This window comes from Eptesicus fuscus, chromosome 7, assembly GCF_027574615.1.
Source record: "Eptesicus fuscus isolate TK198812 chromosome 7, DD_ASM_mEF_20220401, whole genome shotgun sequence".
NCBI classification, from domain to species: domain Eukaryota; kingdom Metazoa; phylum Chordata; class Mammalia; order Chiroptera; family Vespertilionidae; genus Eptesicus; species Eptesicus fuscus.
Window position 1 is genome coordinate 55,985,791 of NC_072479.1, and position 20,086 is coordinate 56,005,876.

Sequence of the window (20,086 nt, forward strand, 5' to 3'; positions counted from 1 at the left end):
TTCACTCATTTGGTTATGTGTGGGTTTGTGTGCAGAAGCGGAGGGCCCCTCAGAGAACTCTAGACTCCCCCTGCCCGAGTGTCCAACTTCCACTGTGTGTACATTGCATGTTGTGGGACTGCTCAATGCATCTTCAAGTCAAAAGAGGTGGGGGACCATATCAAGAGAGCCCCAGACCTCTTATCTATTCAGTTCCTTTTTCTGATCAAGCATACATTTAATCTTCAACTCTTTTTTTAAAATATATTTTATTGATTTTTTACAGAGAGGAAGGGAGAGGGATAGAGAGCCAGAAACATCGATCAGCTGCCTCCTGCACACCCTCTACCTCCTGCACACCCCCTACCAGGGGATGTGCCCGCAACCAAGGTACAGGCCCTTGACTGGAATTGAACCTGGGACCCTTGAGTCCGCAGGCCGATGCTTTATCCACTGAACCAAACGGGCCAGGGCAATCTTCAACTCTTTTCATCTCAAGGGAGACTCTGGTTTTGGGGAAAGGTTAGGGTGGTGGATAGGAAGAGAAAGGGGAGATGGAATTAAAAATGAACCTTATTCCTGGGAGATTCACTTACACCTCCTAAATCTCTACTTCCCAGCATGATTTTTTGATAGTTAACCCAGAGTTAAAATGCAGTTGAATGGGACTGGTGCCACATCAGTAGCAAAGCCTCCAGAGATGGTGAATTCTTCAGGCCCTTTGTCTCTCAGACTCCCTGTGTGTGCATGTGTGTGTTTCATCCTCAGAAACATTTATTTATTTCCATAAAATATTAAAAACTTCAGCCAACAAGTAAAGGGAGTCCAGAGATCTCTGATTTCCAATTCAATGCCTCCAGTCTTTCTGTGTCTCAGGAGAGGAAGAATATTATATATAAAAATTGCCGCAGTAAAGATTTAATCCAAGATAACATTGTTTTAGGCTATGTTGCCTTTTAAAAGTCTCCTAACCTGACAATTTAACAATCTCATTAACTCTGCCAGATAGGGAGATAGGCACGACAGAAAAAAAACAAATTAGTGGCAGAGCCTATAGGGCTCCAGATTGCTTGAAAGACCGAGGTTTCCAGGAATGCTGGAGAATAAAAGTGGGGTTGGTTTAGTGAACTGGGGGCACCAGGGATCCTAGCAGCCTGACCTCTCCACATAGGTCACCGGGGAAAGGAAGAGTGCAGCCTGGGAACACGGAGCAGGGCAGGGGTGGCAGTGCGGACCTCTCCCTAGCCTCAGCCCTGAACTGGCTGTAGGAATTTGGGACCCTCTGCGGACAGTAGGGCCTCAGGTTAGCTTCCCACTGCTGCCAGGGCAGCATTCGGCTCCAGCACCCAAATGCAGATCTGAGACCCAACTACTAACTGAAATAAATAGCAAGTATTTTTCTCACTCACCTCCTCCCAGGCCCTTTCAGTTGCTGATTACATCCTTCTCTCCATCAGGATGGAAAGAACTTTTCTCCTGTCCAGATAGTTTCAACTACCCAAGGTTTAAAAAAAAAAACTGGAGCAAAATATGAGTCAGGGATCTTCCCAGCTGGGGTGATGGCTATCCTCTTCCAATGCCCATTCTGGCTAGTCAGGGCATCACAAACTTCTCTGAAGAGCCACTGGAAAGAAGAGGCTTCAAAAGACACTGAGCAATAAAATCAAGGCCCAAAAAAAGATTTTATTTTAAAAACAGGTTTGTGGGTTTTTCTTTTTGCATTCAATTCAATACATTGTCATTCAGACATCACAATACTATATACAGATACACAACATTTTTAAAAAGCCTATTTCTGATGAACATTGCAAACGAACACTGTTTCATAATGCGCCAGTGGGAGAAGGTGAGGGGCCCCCTAGCACCAAGTTGGCCTTGAAGAGGGAAATGTTAGGCAGCGTCTACATTAGCTGGCTTTGTGGGGGCCCTTATTTTGGCTTCCTGGAAGAAAACTGCTTTCCTCTGGACAGTCAGTAAAAGTGAAAGTATGAGGCCTCTGTTCTCAGCTATTGCTATGATGGAGAAGTGACTGGAGAGGGATTCTGCTGGGGGACCCCAATCTCCATCCTGTGGTTCTTTCTTTCTTTCGTTAAGATAAAAAGATTCTACTTCTTTCTGGCAGACAGAGAGAGAGAGAGAGAGAGAGAGAGAGAGAGAGAGAGAGAGAGAGAGAAGAAGAAGAAGAAGAAGAAGAAGAAGAAGAAGAAGAAGAAGAAGAAGAGGAAGAAGAAGGAGGAGGAGGAGGAGGAGGAGGAGGAGGAGGAGGAGGAGGGGGAGGAGGAGGAGGAGGAGGGGGAGGAGGAGGAGGAGAGAAGAAAAATATTTAAAAGGCTGGTTAAGTTTCTGACCTTGGATTCCTGTGTGATGACTGGGAGAGCAGAACAGAGGAGGCAGTGGCGGCAAAGGCAGCTCCTGAGAAATTCCGTTTCTTGGTTGAGGGGGGTAGGTGGCTCTTAGGCCAATTCCAGCTTTTGTTGAAACAGAAAGAAAGAAAACCTATGTGCTGCCTGTACTCCAATCACGGTGCCAGATCCCTAATAATTATCATTAATATTAACACGACTTTTAACATATGCACAGAAAATCTTAATTGGGAATTCTTGCCTAACTAAGGAGTGCGGTAGGGACAGGGAGCAGGGGAGGAACTGGAAGGAAATTTTAAGCTCACCAGGTCCTGCACTGAGGTTGAGATGTACCTCAGGAGGATCCTCTGCCTGCTGGGCAAAGGAGGAGGCAAGAATGGGGTTATTGGGGTTCTCCAATCCTGCTTTGGAATGATTGGGCTCATCTGGCTCTTCGCTGCCACTTGGCTTTCTTACAAGGAAATGGGAGAGGGGGGATGGGGGCCGGCAGCTTTGCTCCCACAGCCCGCCAGGGATCCACCTCCGAAGCCGTTGAGGCCCAGTAGGTCCCATCTAGACGGGGGTGGGGGTTGAGGATGGGGTGGGGAGTAGGGGGGCGGCAGGGCGCCCCGCCGTTGGATACTCTCTGCCTCCCAGCCACGGTTCCTCTTTCTTGTTAACATTAAATATTCGTCTGCACCGGCGAAGGGTCCTTCGGTGAGTTTGGTTATGGTACAAAGCCGCGACATAAATAGAGGGGGAAGGTGGCCCGGTAGGCGGTCAGGTGGAGTGGAGATGAGGCGCTTTCGATTTGCTGACCACCTTCTTCTCTTTGACTCGACGGTTCTGGAACCAGATGGTGACCTGGCGCTCGGAGAGGTTCGTGGTGGCAGAGATGCGCCGGCGCTTCTCTTTGGTGATGAACTTGCTGGCCGCGTATTCCTTCTCCAACTCCTTCAGCTGCACCTTGGTGTAGGGTACCCGTTTCTTGCGCCCCCGCCGGTAGCTGCTCACCTCAGGCTGCAGGGGAACCACGTCTAAGGAGGGGAGAGAAGGCAGGCGGGCAGCTAGTGAGTCGCGTGGCTGGACCCTGGACTGGGCTATGGGCATCGAGACCGCACCGCAGACTGGGCGCCAAGTTCTGGCAGGGACTCAAAGCGGGCAATCCGCCGGCCCCTTTGCAAATCTTTTGTGTCTCTATTAGCAAGGCCACGACTGTGGTATTTTTCTCTGGTTCAAACTTTAAAGGAGGGGGCACAAAATACTCAGTAATCAAGATAAATAATTCTTGAATACAATGCTCTGAAAACATAAAAATGAATGCAAAATATCCATGATGAACAAAATACCAATTTTTTAAAATAAACACGGGACAGTATCACTGATTTCCCTTTTGTCTCGGGCTTCATTATGGCTTGGCACAGCAATCTCGGTGTCACGAAAATCTCTGTGTCCCTAGACTCTGTGCCCTTAGAGGGCTCCCTTCAAATTTCACTCTGGTCTGCAGGCCTTCCTGCAGTTAAATCATTTGGGCTGCCATCAGCTCATCCTCTGCTCCAGGATGAGAGAAAGGTGTTCTGTTGTGGGTTTGAGGAAGGACATGGCGGGCAGGGAGATAGCTTCAGTAGGGCACAGACCACTAAGTGGCTGCTCACGGCTCTGGTCACTGGCTCTGCACTAGGAATCTGATGCCTGCACCACTAGATAGAGAGAACAGTCCAGGTGACACCAGCCTGCGTGGGAGCCCTTCAGTCTAGGAGTCCAATTTTGTGAGCCACTTAACAACATCCAAGGTAGGAGGCCCTGGTCCTGAGATGTAGAGAATCAGTCCTTGGAAGTAAAGGGTCCACGCCCCAGGGTCTGTCCACCAGAGAAGGCACCAGGAGAGCCCTTCTTGGGGGTAAAAATCAGCTATTCACTTAAGTCTATAAAAAGAACTCAATGTCCCCCTGCCCCACCGAAACAGAGCAAATTCTGCTCTGCTCCAACCCCCTCCTCTCCATTCTTCCAAAGCCCAAGAAAACTCTCTTCATCCCATGCAGGAATCCTAACCCTAAATCCTAAATACCTTGTCATCCTAACCACTAGTAGTTCAGTTTCTTTATACTCTGAAAATTTCACAGGAACCAAAAAAAAAAAAAAAAAATGTCACTTATACCCCCCTTCCACTCCACCCTCATCTCTGTCAATAAAAAGGTCATACCCACACTTTCAAGGGGAAGTGGGAAAATAGGGAGATTATCTAAATAAATAGCCCCCCTAATTTTTAAAATGTAATTATTAGACTTCTTCAGGCAGAAGCTAGTGAAGAAGACAGAATATTGGGAGTTTCTCCTTCATTCTCTACCCTTTAAAAGTGTAGAAACAGTCGGGAATGAAAACACAAGGCTCTGCCTGAAATGCTGTTCTCACCCACCCTCATCCAACACCTTCCCTGTACCCATTCCCATTGGGTCTGCTCCCTCCCAGGGACCCTCCTCTATAGAGGATGTGGAGAGAAGATGTCTCCTGAGGAAAAGTGCTCAGGTAATATATGGGAGAGTGCGGGGAGGGGAGGGGGGGTTCCAATGGCCTGGTTTGGCTGTCTTCGTGATGACAATTTCCCAGGAAAATTGTTGGATTTGTCACTTGTCTCTGCCTATGTATGAATAGGCCAAGGTTTTATAAAAATCTGAAAAACAAAACAACTTAACTTTAACAGAGAAGATCCTTTAGGTTAAAAATGATTTTTTTGTACAAGATAATTTTTTTTAAAAAACCTCTCAGTTCTCAAGTTGTTTTTTACTCTTACAGATGTAACTATGATTCAGGGAATTGATGATTCTGGGACAAGAATAATACAGAGAAGGTACGTAATGATATCATGAGGACATCGTGAGGTTTTCTTTTTGTTTGTTTTAATCCCCAGAACTTTTTTTTCAGGATTATTTTATTAAACTCATTTACAAGATGAGAATTTGAGGCTCTAGACTGGGTAAAATAACTTAAGTGGCAGAGCCAGATTTTAAACCCAGATTTTCAGACTCAACATAATGACACAGTGAGTTCTCAAATGGAAATAAGCCACCTGGTACAATTCAGCTTTAAAATATCTCCTTTTCAAAAATAAAATAAAATACCTTCTTTTCCCTGGAGAGCAAAATGGAATAAAAGTGGCATTTGACTCCTGAAGTAACCAGATAATTGTCTTGTTGTTGTTGTTGTTTTTCCCCTCACTTTCTGTAAATGCTCACAACTACCTATCTAATTTTGGGTCCCCTAATCCTAACTCTAATTTTCCAGTGAGGGTTAATCAATGCAACCCTAAAAATCAGTTTGAAAAAAACAAGTAATTGATCTAAACCAGTGGTCGGCAAACTCATTAGTCAACAGAGCCAAATATCAACAGTACAACGATTGAAATTTCTTTTGAGAGCCAAAATTTTTAAACTTAAACTTCTTCTAACACCACTTCAAAATAGACTCGCCCAGGCCGTGGTATTTTGTGGAAGAGCCACACTCAAGGGGCCAAAGAGCCGCATGTGGCTCGTGAGCCGCAGTTTGCCGACCACGGATCTAAACCACCTATTTTTCTCTGTAGACTACCAGGATTGATTTGGCCAAGTTTTTCATGGGTCAGACCAGACTGCTGGGGCTTTTTTTAAGGCCTCCTGGGGGAATACCTTCCATCTTGCCTTCCCACAGAAGCCCCCCTTCATTGTCTGTTGTCTTGTCTGAAAAGGAAGTGGGATCTACAGATGTGGGAACATCTGGAGCTTAGACCTGGAATAGTGTCTATACTGCCTAAAGTAAGTAGGGGAGTTGGCTAATTAATATTACGATCAACCCTTCCCTACTCTCCCTCCAGAGCATACACGCACCCAAACCACTTCATACCTGGGAATCTAATAGACACCTTTGAGGAGCAAATAAAAATCAGATCAATGCTCAACCATAGCTTTCTCTTGGAGCTCTGTGTACAGGTTCCTACTGCTCCCTCGCTCTTGCCCACTCACTGCCACAACAGGGCTTTGCAGAGGACGCCTTGCCCAGCTAGAAATCCTAGCTGCTCTTCTCAACCAAAATCCAAAGGCTTGTCAGTAGGTACTCCAGCATGGCCTAAAGAACCATTAAATGTTTTTCTCTTTCTCTCTCTCCCCTAATCCTACCATATCTGTCTCTTCCCATCTTTTCTTTGCTGATTCTCTCTCAGAATTTCTGCCTCTCTGAAAAAAAAAAAAAAAGTCTACACTCACCATTGGGGGGAGGGAGAGAGAGAGAGAGAGAGAGAGAGAGAGAGAGAGAGAGAGAGAGGAGAGAGAGAGAGAGAGAGAATAATGAAGCAAGGGTCTATATAATTGGGGGAAAGGAAGAAGCCACAACACATCTTGGCCCTAATTATTTGGATCTTTCTGAACAATTGCTCCATCTCCCACACCAGCTCAGACTGCCATAGATGAGGTTTCTCAGAGCCAGAGGCGCTGAAGAGAGACAGTAGTGTTTATGCCTAGATGCTGCGGAACAAACCACAATTGCATAGACAGAGTTATCTGGAAATCTCACTGCTTCTAAAAGATCTCTGTGTGGGCAGAAAGATGGAGGGTGTCTGAAGATCATTTCTTTTTCATCTGCCTATTGCCTGGACCTCTGCACTCACTGTGATACACCAGCCTGATTCTATTTCCACACAGGGAGTGTTTGAGCACATAGCTGCTGAGACACACTGGGTTTTATATCCATTTCCATGCTGTAATTTGCATGCCATAATTTGCAAGTGTATTAAATCTCAGTTGGGCTATATATTTTTTATTTCAAAGCTATTTTTCTCTAGGAGGCTGTGATCACAAAGTGTTTATTTCTAGCGTGTTTTTCCCCTCTGGGAATCTTTTAAATGTATATTTTATTCAAAGATATTTCTGAGCTTCTCTTCAATCCTTCACCCCTACTCCACTCCACATGCATACATGAGGATGCCAGAGAAGCTCCTCTTCACATTAAACCCATCGCCTATTGCTCTAGACTTCTGTCCAGAGTGGGCCTGGTGGGCACATGTCCCCCTGCCTTTTGGCCCTTTAGTATGGCCTGTTGGCTCCACCTGCTCCAAGAATTCCTGCTAGATACCCAATTCCTAAGGACCTTTCCATTTGGGAGAATGGGGGATTAATTCATGTGAATTGCCTGTATTCTAGAAATATATTAGTGTATGTTTCATATTAGGTGGTTAATAACAGAAATGTTATTATGTAAAACTATTATAGCCAATGCCAAATAGGTAATGCATGACACCATGTACTAAAATTCTATCATCCTTAAATCTTCTTGCAACCAGAAATGGGGTGCCAGGGGTGGGTTCCACCGGGTGTTCAGTTGTATGTTATATGGAGAATTCTCATAATATTTACAAGAATGTTATTTGCTGCACTTTCTAACACAATTCAGTCATATTTTCACCATCTGCCCTTTCCCCAGTCCTGGATGCAGAGGAATTTCAGGCCCCCTCTTAAGAGGTCTTCAGTCTATATTTTCCAATGAAAATGTCCCTAGGCCCGTATGCAGAACTGGGGGGGGGGGGCGGGCTCTGGGCAGTATGGGGAGACATGTGTGGCTGCTCTGGGCCCCACTGGACCCCTGTGGACATCAGAAGGGAGCCAGTCAGACCTCTCTCCCTGAGCTTACAGCCAGAGCAGACTGAAGCTCTGGATTTGTTAGACCCCAAATCCTGATTTCTCAGTGCAGTGCTGAATTCCCATACAGTTTTCAGAAACCCGAGACTGGTCTTTCCCCGCTTGGGTGGGTTGCAAGAGCCGCTCCTATTTAGGGAAAGGAATAGGGCAATGAGAGGAATAGGGCAATGATGAATTCCACCGCCCATACCCCACACTTAGCCAGACAAAACTGAGGGGTTCTCAGCCTGGGCCTGGACCCCAGATCCCTTCCGAACAGGTCTTCCTCCCCTATACCTCTCATCCTTACCACCTTCTTTCTGTGTTTGAGGCATGGATAACTCTCTCTCCCCACACTTGGGGGAGTTAGCAGTGGAAACACCCACATTATTTGACCTCAGTATACCAGAGAGGAAAATAAAATTTATATCTCATGAGAGGGATTCAAACTTCCTTCTCTACACACCCTCTCAAGAGAGATTTTAGCTCTGGTCCTTTAACAATCAGGAAATTCATGGACAAATTTTTTTTTTAATATATAAAAAAGAAAAGAAAAAGGTAGTATCCTACATTTCTGTAGACCGTGGCAAATCGGACCCCTATTTAAAACACACACACACACACACACACACACACACACACACACACACAACTGTCTAGTTCCTGAACGATCTTGGAAATTCTGACAAAGAAAATGGGGGTTCCTGTTCCCCTCCCCCCGCCCCAGTTATTCGGTGGGTTGAGGGTTTGGGGCTGGATTGTGGATTCCTAGGTACTCTAGGCCCACCCCACCCCCATTCTTAGCCGGAAGCGGGCTTCGCCGGCACAGAGCCACGCGTGAGACTGGAGCCGGCTGGGGGAGGAGGAGGCGAGCTACCGACTCGAGCGCAGCCGGCGGCCCGGCGCACGGGCGCCTGTGATTGCTTCACTCTCAGCCAGGCAGCTTCGGGGAACGTGTCGGAGCAGATTTCTTCCCCGGAGCATTCCTCAGCGCAGCTCGCCGGGCCAGCTCCATCGGCAGCCCAGCAAAGCCGGCGCGCCGGGGCCAGACGGCGGGGGTGGCTGGGGCGCGGAGCCCGGGGGCAGGCGGGGCGGGGAGGGTCCCTGGCGGCGGCCGCGGCAATCGGGCCCCATCCTTACCTGGAAAGGGAGACTTCCAGAGGTGGGCGGACTGCGACTGCTCTTTGGAGCAGTACACCTGACTGTCCCAGCCGTTGGAGAGCGCCCAGTGCTGGTAGCCTTCGACAGGGATGAGCGCATCGTGACGCGGCTCCGGGTGCCCGCTGATCCCAGGCACCACCGACACGTCCAGGTAGCCGGGCATCGCCTGGTAGGAGCTGGCGAAGCTGGGATAGAAGGCGAACTCCTTGGCTCTGGAGGACAGGTCGTCACCGGGCAGGGCGCCCGACGGCTCCGGGTACTTATCGCCCGGGTGGTAGGAGCAAGGCTTTTGCTGCAGGTTCACGTTGTGCGACAGGCGGCAGCCGTAGTAGCTGCCACCAAACGGGTAGCCGTAGCCCAGGGTGGCGCTGGACGAGGTGGGGGGCGCGGGCGGCGGGGCGCACTGTCGTGCCGCCTCCGGGGCTGGGATGTCCGTGTAGACGGCACCCTGAGGGGCTCCCAGGGGAGCCGGTGGGCGGCCCAGCACGGGGTGTGGAAGCAGGTCGCGGCAGTGGCTGGCCGGGCAGCTGCTGCCCAGCCCGTCCATGCTCGGGGCTTTGCCGGGGCTCGCTCCGCTGCAGCCGCCCCCCGCTCCGCCAGCGCTGCCGCCTCCCCCGCCGCCGCCGCCGCCGCCGCTCTCCGCCGCGCTGTCCTCATAGACGTACATAAGGCTCTCTGGCCAGCGCGGATGCAGGAGCAGCGAAGTCGTCATGACATGATCTGCTCGAGCTTTTTAAAAACTCCACTTGCCAGAGGCAGCGAGCTGGGGAGACACCTCGCTCTCTTTTCCCCTCCCCCATCCCTCCTCCTGTCCCTCCCCACCCCTCCCCTCCTCCTCCTGGTGTTTCCACCTCCCTCCCCCTGATTCCTTCTACGCATGCGGGGACACTTCATTAAGAAATCCGCCGGCTGCCGCCCGCCTCCCCTCCACGCCCCTCCAACGCCCACGTGACTTGGCCAGCGCCGAGCAAGCCGGGCCCGGTCTCCAGGAGTTCCCACCCCTCCAGATGGGGCGGGGCAAAGTGGAAAAGCTCTATGCGGATTGGCTGTCAGGAGGGGCAAAGAGGAGGGAGCTGGGAGATTTAAAGGGACAGGGCAACGCCCCTGGCAGGCCCCGGGGAGGAAGAATGAGGAGGGGGGCGAGGAGGCTGAATTTGGCCGACGCAAAGGGGTCTGGAGAGACCAGGACTATTCCTGGGCGTCTCCCCCTAGGCAAAGGATGTATGTGGGGGAGACAAATCCCACCCCCCAAAAGATCGCTGTGAGTGGATTGGAACTTGGAGCTAAGGGTGAGGGAGAAACTGGATTTTTTTTCTTAATAAATGAAGAAACTAGAAAGCAGGCGTCAGGGCGCGGGGGGTGGGGGGGCGGGGGGGGGAGGGCAGGGCGTGGGGAGCCCGGCTGTGGCCCAGGCTGACACCCCTGAAACTCACTAGGTCCCGAAGCCGGGCAGGAAGAGAGACTTTGATGACGGGATGGCGTTTCCATTTCCTACTTCCAGCCACTTACCCTAAAGCCCCAGTTTTCTGAGAGGGACTCCTGGTCCCTAAGTCTTTCTCAAGCAGAGTCAACAGTGCTTGAAGGATGTGATCGCCCCCCCACCTCCTGCCTCCGCACGCAGATCACCGCACACAGATGCTCTCAGTGAAACATGGAGAGAGAATAAAAGGAGGGAAATGGGAAATTGGGGCAATAGAATAGGCTGATATTTCAATATACAATAGAAATAAAAAGCCTCGGAGTGAGAGTTTTCAAAGAAAAGGGGGTGGAGGGGGGGGCGAGGATTAGGTCTAGGAAAGCTAAAAAAGCCCTGGATGTGAATAAGAGCACTCCTGTTCTCATATCTGTGTACAAAAGGAAACTTGAAATGAGGGAGGGATGGGAGGCCCCAGGAGGACCGACCTCAGCCGGTGGGCCTGCCCTGGGCCGTTAGGCTGGTGAGGGCCAGTGGGCCGGGCAGAGCCGGGATCAGTGCAGTTTTAGCTCCCAGGGCTTTCTTGGGGTCACTCCCTTAGAGTGTGAGTTGTTTTCATGCTTTAAAATTGCCCCATATTTCAAAGGACAAATTAACACCAACTTACGGTAAAGCCCCCCCCCCCTTCTTCCCTCCCAATCTCCCGACTTATGCGCCTTCCTATGCCCAACGCGATGCCTTAACAGAGTCAACTCTTTCCAGGGCACATTTCCGTGGAATTGAGCCAAGTTCCCTTTCAGCACAGGGCCTCCCCAGGAGAAGAGGTCATAAAGAGAGAGGGGGGAAAAGAGGGGAGAGGGGCTGCAGCATGTCCCTCTTTTCTGCCCCTGCTACGTCGTTTACATGCTGGGTACTCCTGTCCAGGCAGCCCCACTGGACCCCGACAGCCTCAAGAGCAAATGGCCAGGTCTGCACTGAGACCCAGCCCACGCAGTCTCCCTTCTTCCTGTAGGGGGAAGGTGGTGTCTGAAGATGGAGAGCATGGACATCGTCCTGGCAAGGGTGAGTTAGGATAAGAAACTAATCTTTGTCAGTGTGATCAACATCCTTAGATTTTGGAAATCAGGCTTCAGGCCGGGCTGGCAGTAGGAAGAAAATACAACAGAAGCAGGCTAGCACGAGCGGTGATGATGGTAGAAGGAGGAGAGATGGAGAGATGAGCCGAAGTGAAGGTGGGTCTTTCTGAGAGCCAGCTCCTGGCTGGGAAAACTGGCTTCCCTGCCTCCGGAGTCCAAGGTCAAGGTGAAATGAGGAGCGTAAACTTGGCCTGGCCAGTCTAGACTGGGTCTTGTGACCTTGCCCCCCCCCCCCCCCGCGTCTGCCTGTGGCCTGGCTGGTGGGGGTAGGTGGGTGGGGAGGTTTTTGGGTGGGTTTCCAGCCAAAAGGGGAGAGGCGGTCCTGAGGCCCTGGCTTCCCCTCCCATGATGTGCGGGATCCGTGAGGAGTGGAGAACCCAGGCGACAAGGACCGTGCTCTGTGGGGCCACGAGGACAAACAAAGGGCCTGAAATGCCCACTCCAATCCTGGGGCTCCCTCCCGGGTACACGAATGCTTTAGCCCAGCGCTAGAGGCGAATTCATCGGGCCAGACCCCACAAGACGTCCCCCAGCTTCTGGGAGTAGGGGGCAGAGCCGCGGGAAGGATCTGGGTGCAGGGCTGCCCTGCAATAAATAAAATTAATAGTATGTTCTTTTCCAGGTTTATATAAGGACATTAACTATTCCTGTTGCACTGAGATATAGATTTAATTAACCCGGCCATTTTACAATTCCATTTATTAGGGGCACTGTGCGGCCAAAATTCGGCGACAAGAGGAAAAAGCTGGAACCAACGTCCCCTCCGGCAGGAAGACCAGCCCAAGAAGACGTAGCTCCCCAGGAGACTTGGGGAAGTGAGAAGGCTGGAGGGGAAAGTTCGGGGCTGAGGGAGTTAAAAGTGGCCGGTGAGGTGTCCTCATGCTCTTTCTTTCGGTTCCCCAACACCTTCCGCGCCTGAAACTGCCGGCTCCGCGGCTGGGGCGCGCCGAGCGAGCGGGGCGGGCGGCGGCGTTGCCAGAGCCCGCGGGCGCGCGGCGGAGAGTAAAGCGTTGTTGGTTAATTAACTTTAAGCCTGGGGTCGCTTCTCCCTCCTCCCCCGAAAAAAATGTGGATCTCGCTGAGACACAAATAAAACCAAATTAAACACTCCAGGAGAATATGCGCCACTGGAAACGTAGTAATTACACCTCCGAGGCGATCCCGCCCTAGAAAGCCGGTGCTGAACCCGCGGCTCCGCGCTCACCGCGCCTCCCCCAGCTCGTCCACACCCCACCCCGCCGGGGTGCACACACTGGGCGACGGCGGCGCTGGACCACGGACGAAGTTTGCAGCAAATCAAGACAAATGGAAAGGAGTGTGGCTGCCCGGTCTCTAGATGTGCTGCGTTACACTAAAGGAAGATGGAAAATGGCCCGGCAGCCCTGGCTGGTCGGAAAGCCGAGCTCTGCTCTGGGCTCTTTTTACAAAGGGACCTTTGCAAGGGCGAGGCTCCGGAGCCACTCTGCCCTCAGCTTCTTCTGCGGACTGAGGTCCCAGCTCGGTTCAACTCTGAAATTCTTTTTCTCAGAGGCGATATCCTTTGTGCCTACTCACGGGACGTGTGTGACCTCTGTGACGTTGGGGACGGTGCAGGGTGCATGCACTGTTCCTGGCACATGCCCTTGTAGGCACAGCCCAAATGTGCTTATAAAGATACCCAGCCCTCTGCTGAAATCCTCTACTGCAAATAAAGATCTCTGCGGATCTATTCATCTGAGTACACACTTAATTTACATGTTCATCTTCTGCTTAGACATCCCAAAGGAAAATACTAGGAAAATGAGGAGGCAGATGCCGTGTCTTTCTGAAGTTGATGGGTGGAATTCCTGGCTCACTGTATTAAAGACAGAGCCGGAGGTGGCAGTTCATGGCATTGGCAGCAAGAGGGTGCAGGACTGAGGCATACACTTGGGTGTAGCTTGCGTGCCAGGCAGGCTAGGGAGAAGGATGAGAGAAATGAGCGTGGTGTGCCCCTTATTCAATACCCAGATGGTCTTCTCTGAAAATTAAGCATTACTTGATGTCTTCCTTTTTCTGTTTCCTCCATATTCCAGAGAAAAAAGAGCTCGAAGCTCTGAAGCTCCTGTTCCCCCCCCCCTTTTTTTATGGGAGAAAAAGTCCCGTTATAAAAAGAGGGGGTGGGTTGAGGCTGCAGGAAAACAAAGAGCTTCACCACCATGGGGTCTGGATTCCGGGCTCCCCCCCCCCCACTTGGGACTTTGGTGGGTGGGCGAGGATTCTGACGGTCCCTTTCCAGCCCAGGGTTCAGGCTGCATGATAGAAGAGGAAACTGATGGAGAAGGGACATCAGGCTTGAACTATCCAGGAAAGAAAGGAATTTTTAAGATGGAGAGGCCACTTATAGGAATGGGTTAGGGGTCCAGGGAATGCACCCCGAGAGGAGAGTGTGTCTGAGTTAGGAAGAGCCTTCCACACACTCGGAGAAAATTCCTGGTGAGTTGCAAAGGGTGGTATTGTTGGGGAAGGGAAAAATGTGGCTGATCCTGGCTGGGGCTCCCTGGCCCTGCCAAGCCCTCTCCTGGCCTCTTTCCCTCCACCTCTGCGGGCTCTGGGAGGTTGCCGGCGGCCCAAGGAGCATGCAGACACAGATGCCACCTCCCAGGTCCTGGGTCCCTCTGGAACCTGCTCTACTTTAATGTCTCCACGCCCACAGCCCGGCCTCAGAGAAGAGCCACCCAGGCCTCTCCTCCCAGTCTGGGAACTGGCCTCCTGACCAGTGGCTGCCATCCTGTTGTCTCCCACATTTATTGTTTTCCCTCCCTGGGCCCCCAGTTCGAGGGAAAACAGGGCAAGGATGGCTGAGACATCACCTTTCTCCTAGTTTCAGTGTTTTCTGCTCTCAAACCCAAACTTGCCTTCCTCCAGGCCTGTTCACTCCCCTCTTTCAGACATTAAAGAAACCCACTCCCTTCTGCTGCCCACTCAGGGCTTACAGTCTGGGGAGCCACACCAAACTGTCCTTTTTGGTTCTGCTACATAGGGGTCCTGGTTTAGGCTCTTATCACCAGTCTTTTCTTGGATTCTCCTCCGGCCTGCCCCTAATCGCAGCCCCTGCCTGATGGTACACTGGGGTTGGGCAGGGCGATCAGGTGACCCTTCCATGGGGAACTCTCAGGAAACCTCCAGTGACCTGCAGGGTCCCTACCCCAACCCTCTTTCTTCCACAGCTTCCCAGCCCCTGCCAAGCTCATCACAGAGCCCCTTCCCAACCCTCCTTATCCTCTCCTTCCCCAGGCCACCTCTTTTCTAATCCTCATCCCTCCCGCTCCCTTTTCTTTTTTGGCAGCATCTCAGCCAGTCACTTGCCCTCCCCCACCCCAATTGATAAAAGAAGTTCATGGGACAAACACAAAGTTAAGAAATTAACAAAGTATCTCCTCCCCCTGCTTGCCTCCCCAGAGCTCCTACCCCCACCCCATCCTCTGCTGTGGGAGAGAGAGCCCTCTGTCCCTTTCCTTTCTCCCCCAAACACCTCCCCCTTTAGGAAGCCCTTCAGAAACAGACAAATAAAATCTCTCCTGGTTTTAGGGCCTGTCTGAGAGGGAAGTCCAAGTTCATTTTCAAGTTAGACAGGAGAGCTGAGGGGGGTTGGGCAAGAGGTGGAGGAGTGTTGGCTGGATTTGGCTTCCTTGCAGAGATCTAACAAAGGCCCCTTTTGGTCAGAAAGCCAACAAACCAAAAGCTTGGAAAAGGTATTTATCACTTTCGATCATTTCCTCCATCTTTTAAAGTTTAGATTTGGGGCTCCTAGAAAGGAAGTAGGCATGCACACAGATGCCACCTCCCAGGTTCATGAGTGTTCCCCCCTTCCCCCCGCCCTGCGCCACCCCCTCTCTCTTTCTCCCACCTCTCTCTAATTTCCAGTTATTTTAAAAGAGAATATGGAAAATAACATTTTCCCCATCAGGGCAAGAAGGGGCTGTGGATTCCAAAACAGCATTCTTCTGGTTAAAGTGGATTGTTTAACCTCTGCCAGAGAAAGGCTAAATGTAAAAGGCATAGCTGAGGGCTGGACATTTCAACTCTAATTAGGTGAGAGACCCCATTAATGCCACCACAATGCTGTGAACTGGAGTTTGGTGCGGCCCTAAAAGGCAGATGGTAGAGGATGCATATATATTTCAGCATGGGGAAGAGAGAAAGTTGTACCCTAAATGAATCACAGCCTAGTTCTCCTCAGGACCAGGCACCCTCAGAAGTCATAGCAGAAGACATACTCTGATCACTCATTGAGCAGAACCCAAAAAAAATAAAAAATTAATCGACCTTCAAAAGATGCCTTATCAAAAGAAAGAAAATTTAATTTCACCCTCTCCAAAAAAGGGGGAGGTGAACACCCAAGACTCCACTAAACCAAGAAAAGAAACCCCTCTTTGAAAAAAAAGCCACCCTTGCTTGGGATCTATGGAGCTAAAGGCAGGAGGGTACTTGGCACAAGAGTCCTGCTAGTGGTGATTAATTCAAACTTCCATATATATGTAATTTGGTGCAGTTTTAGTGACTGAAGGGAAACTATCCCTATGATATCCTTGGGGAGAGGGCGGTCAGGCTCCCTCTCTTACTGCCTTCCCCTTTTTCACCCAAACTTCCCTTTCTCTATGGAGTATTTAAAAGAACTTTTTTCTCTTTGTTGTGGTGTTGTCTTGTACAGGCAGCAAAGTCAATGAAACCTAAAGAAGTAGAAAGAAGGATGGGGACATTCATTTTCTCTCTTCCCAAAAATGACTGCATTCACTTGCAAAGTCAGAGAAAAATTCACTCAGATAAGAAGAAATATCTCTCAAGGAATAGAGACCACCCGAGTTTTCAGGCACTTGATGACCTTCAGCATTTCTGGGCAGAATGGCTGTTGAGTTGGGTTTGGGGCATTCCTGGGTATCAAACATGCTGGGGAGCGTGTTGCAATGGGTGTGCTTGTACTTGTAGAGCATGGAGACATTTCCAGGTCCATGGTGACAGCGGTGCTGTTGGGGCAGGCTGATCGGGTGGAAGGGAACGGAAGGGAAATGCATTTAGGATGTGAACTTGAAGAAGACCCCCATGAACCCACCAACTCCAGCCCTCTCTAGAGGTGGCCTTCTCTCCTTTGGCTGGGCTACTGTATAAGCAAATGGATGGGAGAAAAGAGCATCCTCAAGTTTTCCAGAGATGCACTTCTTAAGGCATGGGAGGAGGGGAACCTGGTGCAATCCCTTTCCTATTCTGAGGCCTTAGGAAAATCCTTTTCCGCTAGAATCTGCGTTTGTGATTTAAAGCACTCCTACATAACTTTTTTTTCCTGTTCTTGGCTTATTAATGAATTTCCCTCCAAAGAAGTAATAGAGACTTACTTTTCTTTCATCTATTATAGATCTATCATCTCTAGACAAATAAGTATAGAATATATGCTTTGTTAAGGGAACTTTAGATAAATACTTAATATATGCTATATGTCCATGGATACCCATGTCCATAGGATTAGGTAATCTTTGTAAAAATTTTTAAATATTCCCCTTGAATACGACAACATAGTCATGCTTACTTTAAAAAGTTTTTAAGTATTTAATTGTCTTTATGCTGATGCTAAGATTATGAAGGGGGTTTGACAGACCTACAGAAAGGATATGTGTTGGCACAGACATTTTTAAATCCACTTCCTTTAGTGTTTTCTCTGACGCGGTTAGCAATTTAATGGAAATTGTATTCAGGCATATGTAAGGCAAAAATACTTTTTAAAAATGTTATTTTAAAGAGAGAATAAAGACACCAGGTCTGAGGATATCCAGGAGCAACTTTGCAATATATGATTCTCAGACCCATCTCTTTCCCCAGCCATCTCAGGGGAAAGAGGTGCCTGCCAGAAACCAAGTTGCTGCCTCGCTCAAACGGGCAGAATCCTTGCTTTGAGTCTGTTCTTCCAGCACAATTTCCCCCCTGCAAGGATTTAAAAAGATTTGGGTCACTCCCGGAGCCTGATTGGCGAGTCCCCTCAGTCTTTTCTTCTCCCATTAGGATCCAAAGTCCAGGAAGAGGAGCAGTCACCGCGGCTCTGCGCGGGGAGGAATGGGGCGCCAGCATCCAACGCCTTTCTCTCTTCTCTCTGGGTCGCTCTCAAGATTTCGAGAGTTCGTTAGTTATTTTAATAGGCTGGCCTTTTTATTTTTATTTTTTTAGTGTGTAGTGACTATTTAGTATTTGATTTCAATAACTCCTATCAAGGTTAAGCTTGGTGAAAGCCGCCTTCACCCAGGACAATAAATGGCCGACGCGGAGGCCAGCGGGTTCAGTACCCGCTTTGGGAAGCGCCCGCGCCACTCCCCGCGGCGCCGGAGCTGACCCAGCGAGCCGGGCAGTCACGCCCGCAATCCCGGTGGATGCGCCGTGTGCGCTCTGTGGGCACCTATGGCTGAGCACACAGGCGGGGGTCTTTGTCTGTGGGGTGAGCAGACTCCTATGAGATCCCTGGGAGCTCGGGTGTGTGGGGAGGCGCGGGCTTACCCGAGCTGGGCATTCATGGACGTGCTGGTGTGAACAGATTTGGAGGTTTGGGGAGTTAGGTCCCTGTGTCTCGGGGCTCCTGTGCTTATCTGCAGGGACACTTCCTGGTTGCAAATTTCTGTTAACAATCACCACCACCCAGAGCAAGAAACAGCCAACTTTCTCTCTGCCTGTTCCTGTGGAAAAGACACCTCCCAAAAGGAAAAAGGGGGAGAAAAACATCTTATTTTCTTTTAAAAAAATGTCCAGTCTTGAAATATGGAAGTGATAAAAAAAAAATCATACACCTACAAATGTTTTTCAAAAAAAGATTGAGAGAATCCCTGGTTTCAAAAAAAAAAAAAAAAATGGGGGGAGTAAGTGAATGGGTGGGTGGGAAGGGCTGGAGGCCAGAGGCAGAAAAGCCGGGAGAACAGACCGCTGCAGAGCTGGGTAACTCTTAGTTGGCATAGGGTAAAAGGGGAAAGCAGATTATTCAGATGATGGGGATCTCAGTGCTAATTTCTGCGTGGCTATTTATTTGTTGCCATTTGCTGCATATAATACACATAAAGTGGCATGGTCATGTTTTATACAGAAACTCTCAATGACAATATCCCCATGTAGTTAGACATGTTTCCAATGTACTTGTAAGCTTGGTGCCCTGTGCATCTACAGATTTCCTGTACAGGGTGGGGCAAAAGTAGGTTTACAGTGGTTCCTGTGGAAAATAATACAATAATTAATAAATAATAATATGCCGAAACCGGTTTGGCTCAATGGATAGAGCGTCGGTCTGCGGACTGAAGGGTCCCAGGTTCAATTCCGGTCAAGGGCATGTACATTGGCTGCGGGCACATCCCTGGTAGGGGGTGTGCAGGAGGCAGATGGTCGATGATTCTCTCTCATTGATGTTTCTAGCTCTCTATCCCTCTCCCTTCCTCTCTGTAAAAAAATCAATAAAATATATTTTAAAAAATAAATAAATAAATAAATAATATAAGAATAAACTGTTTCACATACTCACAACTGTAAACCTACTTTTGCCCCACCTTGTATTAAATCTTTTCTTTAGGATACTTTATACTTTAAATAGTAGGGATAGGATCATAAGCAGTGGTGGATTTCTCTTTTCAAACATTGCCAGTAAGCAATTCCCTCTCATTACCTTTCAAATCTTAGCCCAACCCTTTTTTAAAAAAGGGTTTTCCAAATGTGATTTATCTTGGGAAGAAAAAAGCCCAATCCCGAACCCTCTCCCTGCAAGATGACTGCTCGCTGGGTCTGATGGTCCGGGCCTCTGGGTGCAGCCATTAGAGGAGCGCTCTGTGCTAGATCCAGGGACACCCATTTCCGTTTCCACCCCGGCCTCTCAGGGCTCACTCCTCAGGGTCTGAACCAGTAGGGGTTTCTCAGATGCTCTGCCCAGCTTGGAATATGGATCTGCATCTGCCAGTTCATGTCAAGCGGGGGTGATGCCCACATTCACTCCGCAATTGCATATTCAGCCTAAAGGTTATGTGGAGGGGACTGGTCCTACCCAGCCTCGGTCATCCTGGGAAAAGCTATAACCCAAATATCATTCCTGCCAAGATACATATTTTCCATCAAGCTAAGTAGAAAATCAGTGCTTGAGCTCCCTTTCCTTCCCTCTGAATTTCGATAACTCTATCTAGCTAGCTTCATGCCTTTTATCATAACAGAAACAATATCCTTCCAGACACCCCAGACAGGCTCTGTCCTTGTACCACCAGGAAAAATGCACGGAGGACCCGGCCCACCATCCTGCAGCGCACACTGCACCCGTCTCCATTAGACTTTCCTTCCTTTTTTGGGGGGGTCTTTTTCCTTTCCAGCCAAGATGAGTCCCCACAAGCAATCAGAATTCACCTTTTCCTAAATTACTCAAACAATCAAAGGTAAGCGAGAGGAAGA

At 49.5% G+C, this 20,086-nt stretch overlaps 1 protein-coding gene and 1 long non-coding RNA gene across 2 annotated transcripts; one reads left to right on the forward strand and one right to left on the reverse strand.

Annotated features, from left to right (window-relative positions):
* Window positions 1-2,914: 2,914 nt before the first annotated feature.
* Window positions 2,915-9,836, reverse strand: HOXC13 (homeobox C13). Its single transcript, XM_008140777.3, has 2 exons — window positions 9,104-9,836; window positions 2,915-3,358 (listed from the first exon to the last, which is right to left on the reverse strand). Exons 1-2 carry the CDS (start codon window positions 9,834-9,836, stop codon window positions 3,102-3,104), a joined length of 990 nt encoding a protein of 329 aa, XP_008138999.2. The 3' UTR covers window positions 2,915-3,101.
* LOC129149647 (uncharacterized) lies at window positions 9,177-13,349 on the forward strand. Its single transcript, XR_008556504.1, has 3 exons — window positions 9,177-9,275; window positions 11,551-11,600; window positions 12,380-13,349. It is a non-coding gene; the product is annotated as an uncharacterized LOC129149647 (long non-coding RNA).
* The last annotated feature ends 6,737 nt before the right edge of the window (window positions 13,350-20,086 follow it).

Coding starts and splice junctions, on each gene's coding strand:
- HOXC13 (XM_008140777.3), bottom strand. CDS start 9,836: ATGACGACTTCGCTGCTCCTGCATCCGCGCTGGCCAGAGAGCCTTATG. Junction 3,359..9,103: donor CTGGAAGTCTCCCTTTCCAG/GTAAGGATGGGG, acceptor TCCCCTCCTTAG/ACGTGGTTCCCCTGCAGCCT.